Source organism: Arachis ipaensis, chromosome B06 (genome assembly GCF_000816755.2).
Source record: "Arachis ipaensis cultivar K30076 chromosome B06, Araip1.1, whole genome shotgun sequence".
NCBI lineage: Eukaryota > Viridiplantae > Streptophyta > Magnoliopsida > Fabales > Fabaceae > Arachis > Arachis ipaensis.
Window position 1 is genome coordinate 108,039,220 of NC_029790.2, and position 5,945 is coordinate 108,045,164.

A 5,945-nucleotide genomic window follows, 5' to 3' on the forward strand; every position below is an offset into this window, starting at 1 on the left:
TTAAATTTTTTTTTGTTTTATAAATAATAATATATAATATATCTAAATTTATTTTAAAAATATATGTTAAGAATAAGACTGGACACGGTGACACGTGATGGTATTTAGGTGTGTCCAGAGAAAAATTTTTTATTTTTTATTAAGACACGGTTGAATATAGCAGACACGCGTGTCTGTCAGTGAATATCGTGTCCAAAATGTGTCCAAACACCTGGACACAACATGTCGACACGTGAATTTTAAAATCTTACATGACACTGGACACGTATACATATAAAATATAAAGTATTTTTTAGATAAATTGTAATAATATTTTGATATTTTATTGATATTAAAATATAAATTAAAATTTTTAATGTCTTATTTTAATTTTATCAAGTATTTAAAATCTTTTTTGTTTTATAAATAATAATATATAATATATCTAAATTTATTTTAAAAATATATGTTAAGAATAAGACTGGACACAGTGACACGTGATGGTTTGATAGCTCGAATCTATACTACTCTCAAGTACCTATGCAACACTGTTTATACTTTGACCTTCCTCTCCATTCCAGGGACATATTGATGTACTGCTCTATGCATTTTTCTAATCTTTCATTTGCTTCAAACAGCAATTGCCAATATTTAGTTTTTCATTAAAAGCTTAGAAGTATGAAGGTTTAAGAAGTTACAACATGAGAAACATACACTATTCTGATGCTATAAACTATGAAGCTCACATTCTATAACCACTCTAACCTTTTAGGCTTGTAGAAAAAAAAAATATTACCACCATAAAAGGTTTAATTTGACACTAATGGAAGGAAACTCTTCTAGATTGAAGAGGTGATAAGGCAGGTGGTGAGCCTCCCTCACTGCTTTGAGAGTCTCCTCTCCATGCATCTTGTACCTGAGCTGCAAATTGCAAGTTCCACAACACATCTTCTATGGATGGCCTCTCTGCCGGTTCTTTAGCGAGGCACCGCACGCAGATCTCCATCATTGTCTTCAATGATTGATCCAGGCATTCCTTGCGAATTGCAGGATCGATGATGCTTCTTCGAGCTTCCTCGTCAGCCACTATGGTTGCTTGTAACTGCCGTATAAAAAAGATATAATTAACAGAAGCAGGTGCAAAAGGTTTACATTGAAATGCTATGGATAAAAAAATTGTTAATACCTTGCAATCTAACAATTACTTCAATAACTCATGACCATGCGAATATATCGTAGCTACAAGATTAAATATTTCTAAAAACCAAACCAAACTCATCCTTAAACGTTCCTTATTAAATAAAGAATGATGTACTTTTTGTTTATCAAATAAATATTAATTCTTTATTTATTATATTTTTTATTAATAATTTAAAGAATTTTGCTAGATAGACAATGGTTTTTGTGAATAATGTGAATAATGAGCTCTAAAATTGGTCCAATAAAGTAAAAACACACTACATCTCCAAATTACTCATCTAAATCTTAACATTAAGATAACCATCCGTACCTGAATTGAATATTCGATATATCCATTGTTCCCATTGTTTAATATTTTCATTGTTTACCTATATTTTTCTTAATTTAAATTTATAGTTTAAAAATTTAGGATTTAGCGTTTTTGGATTTAGAGTTTAAAGAGGACTGCATCTGAAACGCATTAGTATTCGCCCCAAAACCAAGTCTATATAAAAGTCATTTTCTATTGGATATAATAATAAGATCTTAAATATCTGCAAATTGGTACATTGAAAGAGAAATCAAAGACTGTGTACTGTTATTACCAGTTCCTTAAAAGCATCTGCATCCTTGCTTAATTTTATTGCCCTTCCAAGAATAAGTTCCAGTAGAATAACTCCAAGGTCATATATATCAGACTTATCTTCATGATTTACACTACAACACATCCAAAATCATTTAGGGTGAAAAAAAAAAGATAAAATAAAATTGCACAGATGTATTATGTTTTTCTATCCCTCACCTTTTTTTCATGCTAGAATTTTTCGATCCGCTAGAAGAACTTCCATGCTGAATCTGTGAATAAGTACAAACCAAAATATTTGATTTTAGAGGAAAATAAAAGAAAGCATGATTCATAATTATGCTCTTCTTACCTTTCCTATGTTAGATAACAAAGGCAGGTTATAACTGCAGATTTTCGCAACAAGATTCTGATCCAGTAGAACATCTTCAGCGTTGATATTGTTCGAATATACACCGGGGACAATCCCTGTATGCAAAAATTGAACTCCCTTTGCTATTCCGGTCACGGCTCCTAAGCGCTGGATCCAACTCATTGATTTCATTGTGTCACCATCTATGTAGAATATCAAGGTTGTATTACTAATTGCATTGCTTCCTTAGGTTCAATTTAAGAACTTCATTAATTCATCTGTGAAGATCCATTATTTATGTGAATTAATTACCAGATATCCAGCTTCTGAGTGTGCCATTCGGTATGTATTCAAAGACAAGAAATATTTTGCTGACACTTGAATCTTCTAGAGAACATTCAAAGCAGTGTCCAAGAGCACTGACTAGATGCCGGTGCCTAAGTTTCGATATCAACTCTATGTGGTGTGCGAAGTTCTGCGTGCTGTACCTCTTTTTCAGTTTTATGCATCTTATGGCGACGAGCAAATCGTTCTTCAGCTGACCTCTGTACATCTGAGACACAAAATAAGAACACATTATTTTAGAATGAAACAAACTACTTCATTCTCAATGGTGAGAAGTAGTTGAATCTTTCTGATCAAATAGTTTTCCTGATAAAGGCTGCATAGCATAACAACAAAAGATAACACACTAGAACTCCTTAGACTATATGTCATGAAAAATTGATCTGTTGAGTTATTTGAAAGATACAACATATTCATTCATTCATTCATTCTAGATAATGCTTCATTTGCTCTTTTGTGAAGAGATTCATCGCATAATCACTTTGTCATAACCTTACATTTTCATATAACAGCATTCAAAGTCAAAATATTTCATTGAAGTTGGCACTTGAAAGGAGCATACCTTGCCATAAGAATCTTCACTCACTAAAGAAGCCGTGTCGAAGTAGTTTGTAGCTGCCTCAATCTCTTCCAATGAAAAACTTCGATAACTTGGCAGGCCTACCGTGCCAAACTTCTTTGTTTGCGATATATATCCTTTAATCACAAGAGGAAAGAAAATGTTTGTCATCTATCTTTAATATGAAAACAGAGAGAGAAATGCATTCATAGAGAGGGAACTTTACTTGCTTCAGAGAGCAACTTAGAGGTGTATCCAGAAGCTGCATTTTCTGATATAAACCTTGTTGGAGGATTCTTCATTCTTCTTCTAGAATTTCCTCTTCTAACAAGAAAGAAAATCAACAAAGCAAGTGCTACTCCTGCAAGAGTTCCACCTACTATGCCAAGGGAGATAACTACCTTAGAAACTTTTTCTTTGTGCTTCTTTTTTATGTCAGGTAATATCCCAACGGCTAAAGCTTCCGTGTGGCAAAATGGCGCCGGCTGCTGAATCTGATTCCTTGTTTCTAAACAATTTCTAGCATATAGTATAGTCCTATTACTGGAATTCGAGATCAAGCATTTCGGTATGCTACCTGTCAAAAGATTCGAAGACAAATCCACCACATCAAGTTGAGTATTGCAAGACAGATTCTCAAAAAGCTTCCCTGTTAATCTGTTTCCAGAAATGTTCAGATAGGTAATGGAAGGAAGAGACAGCAATGATGGCTGGAATGGCCCCACGAATCTGTTTGATGAAATATCAAATTGTTCAAGCTGAAAATATGAGCTTAATCCAGCAGGGATTCCAGACCTGAAACTATTGTTCCTTAGGACTAAAGTAACCAATTTGTTACCAAGCCGAGGAAACTGCTGTCCAAAAGCATTATCATCCAGTTCCAACACCTGAAGATTTGTCAATTGGCTCAAATCAGGTACTAGCCCGAAAAAGTGGTTATGCGAAAGTGAAAGAATCCTCAAATTCTCCAAGCTACCAAGAGAATTTGGAAGCGATCCATTGAATACATTGTTCTTCAAACTTAACACTCTTAAGGTTGAAAGTGAGTCAAGCCAATTTGGAAGCCGGCCGGAAAACAAATTGTTATCAAGAATGAGTGTTTGGAGATTCGACAGCGATGAAACCTCTCGAGGCAGGGCACCATAAAGAAAATTGGAACTAACATTAACGATTTCCAACGACTGCAGCCGCGCAATCTTGTCAGGCAAGGAACCCCACAAACCCAGAGAGGCCAGTGTGAGGACCTTCAAACTTGGAAGCCTTGTCAAGGTTTTGACTAAGGAGTCCATTGAGAAATTCTTGGCAAGTGGTGAAGTTCTGTCACCAATTATATGAAGCTGTGTTATGTTTCCTTCATAGCATACAACAGTGAGAGAAGAAGAATTTGAATCTCCCTTGCAAAAATCTAAGTAATTATTGTTCCAATTGCTTGATTCAACAGGAAAGTTCAATATCTGTTGAATTCTTAAGAGGATCAGAGATTGCTGTGATTGCCGTTGCTCGGATTGATAGATGGAAAGTAAAATTGTAATCACAACCAGAAACACTGAAGGATGATGAGTTCTATTTGCCATTATACAATTATGCAGAACCAAGTTCAATGTTCAGTGTTCGTTCTTTTAAGCAATATCTCAAACAGAATCCCTGCAATTAAATTGTCAAATTTGACATGAAAACGTTGGTAAGACTAAAGAGGATATTGCATTAAACTAACCATGCATGAGAATTCAGGGAGTTAAGTGAACTCAAAATTGGAGTGAATACATAGTCCTAATTCGTCAAGGTTGATGATGTCTTAGAAATTCATCATTCAAGTACAATCAATAAAAAAAATTGAAGGAAAAGAAAAAACAAACAAACAAACAAACAAAGAATAAGGGCCAAACACCTAAGTAAACTTGAGCTGTTAACTCAATGATTTGAATGAATAAACAAATGAATATTGTAAATTTTATCATTGTCCCTTTTTTATGCTTCAAATAAAACCAAGCAAATCTGATTATTTAGTTTCAGATATATATCCATCACAAAACATCAAAAATCCATACCCAATTTTTTTTTTTCAAAGTTTACATTAAATCAGAAAAAAAAAAAAACAGAGGGAAGAAAACAAAAAAAACTTAATACCTTTATGAATTAGAGGCCACCAAATAGAGCAAAATCCAAAACTTTCTGAACCATACATTCAGTTTTATCACTGAAGCAAATAAAACCACTGTTCCCAGGTGTCAGTTTTTCACTTTTTTCTGTCCAGAGGTACAAGAAGAAGAAGAAGGAAAATGAAATAACCAAGAGTCGAAAGCTCATACACTGTTCTCTTTCACAAGTTGAAACTCCATCATTCTCACTCACACATGAACTGACACATATTTGATATTTCCTCCATTGTCTAACTTCTTTTCTTCTTTTAAAAATGCTTTTCCACCTTCTAATTCTATTCTTTTCTTCTCATTTTTTTTTAAATTTTATTTTTGTGTATGAAAGAAATGGCTAAAGGGTGTAGCCATAGCCTAGCTTCAGAAGGAAAAGGGTAAAAGAAAGATTCTTGCAGAGTAGGGAACTCTTTATTCTTCTCTTCATCGTTGTTATATTAATTAATTATTAATAAATGATACCTTTTTACATCATCAACATGTGGTGTCCAACTTATTAGATTTAGCTGAGGGATCAAGTTTTAATTTGTACTTTTTACTCATAAATTTCAGTGGACATTTATGTCAAAGGTTTTATTAACGTAAGCTTTCACTTTCATGGGAATGTTATAGGCATTTCCTTTCTCTCACTGCTCACTACAACTTTATGTATGGATAGCCATCATGCACATATTATTTGTTTATTGAGAAATCATTTAATATTCTTAGAACATCAAATGTATTATACTCATAATTATTTGTGTGATATTTCATGACGCTTCAATTATTAAATAGAATATAAACTCCAACTTAAAT

At 33.4% G+C, this 5,945-nt stretch overlaps 1 protein-coding gene across 2 annotated transcripts; it reads right to left on the reverse strand.

Annotated features, from left to right (window-relative positions):
- LOC107604800 (probable inactive leucine-rich repeat receptor-like protein kinase At3g03770) lies at nt 604-5,675 on the reverse strand. 2 transcript variants are annotated; one of them, XM_021104755.1, is made up of 9 exons: nt 5,307-5,672; nt 5,125-5,212; nt 3,224-4,641; nt 3,001-3,134; nt 2,406-2,646; nt 2,094-2,296; nt 1,961-2,013; nt 1,764-1,875; nt 604-1,081 (listed from the first exon to the last, which is right to left on the reverse strand). In XM_021104755.1, the coding sequence occupies exons 3-9, from the start codon at nt 4,569-4,571 to the stop codon at nt 800-802; spliced, it is 2,373 nt and encodes a 790-aa protein (XP_020960414.1). In that variant the 5' UTR covers nt 4,572-4,641; nt 5,125-5,212; nt 5,307-5,672; the 3' UTR covers nt 604-799. The 2 variants fall into 2 exon arrangements, with proteins under 2 accessions (XP_020960414.1, XP_020960415.1); XM_021104756.1 differs by lacking the exon at nt 5,125-5,212 and having other exon boundaries at nt 5,307-5,675.

Bases quoted from the DNA above. Each gene is read 5' to 3' on its own strand.
- LOC107604800 (XM_021104756.1), bottom strand. From the start codon at position 4,571: ATGGCAAATAGAACTCATCATCCTTCAGTGTTTCTGGTTGTGATTACA. The intron at 3,135-3,223 runs GTAAAGTTCCCT...TTGTGATTAAAG, and splicing joins TAAGTTGCTCTCTGAAGCAA to GATATATATCGCAAACAAAG. The intron at 2,014-2,093 runs GTAAGAAGAGCA...ACTTATTCACAG, and splicing joins TGTTATCTAACATAGGAAAG to ATTCAGCATGGAAGTTCTTC.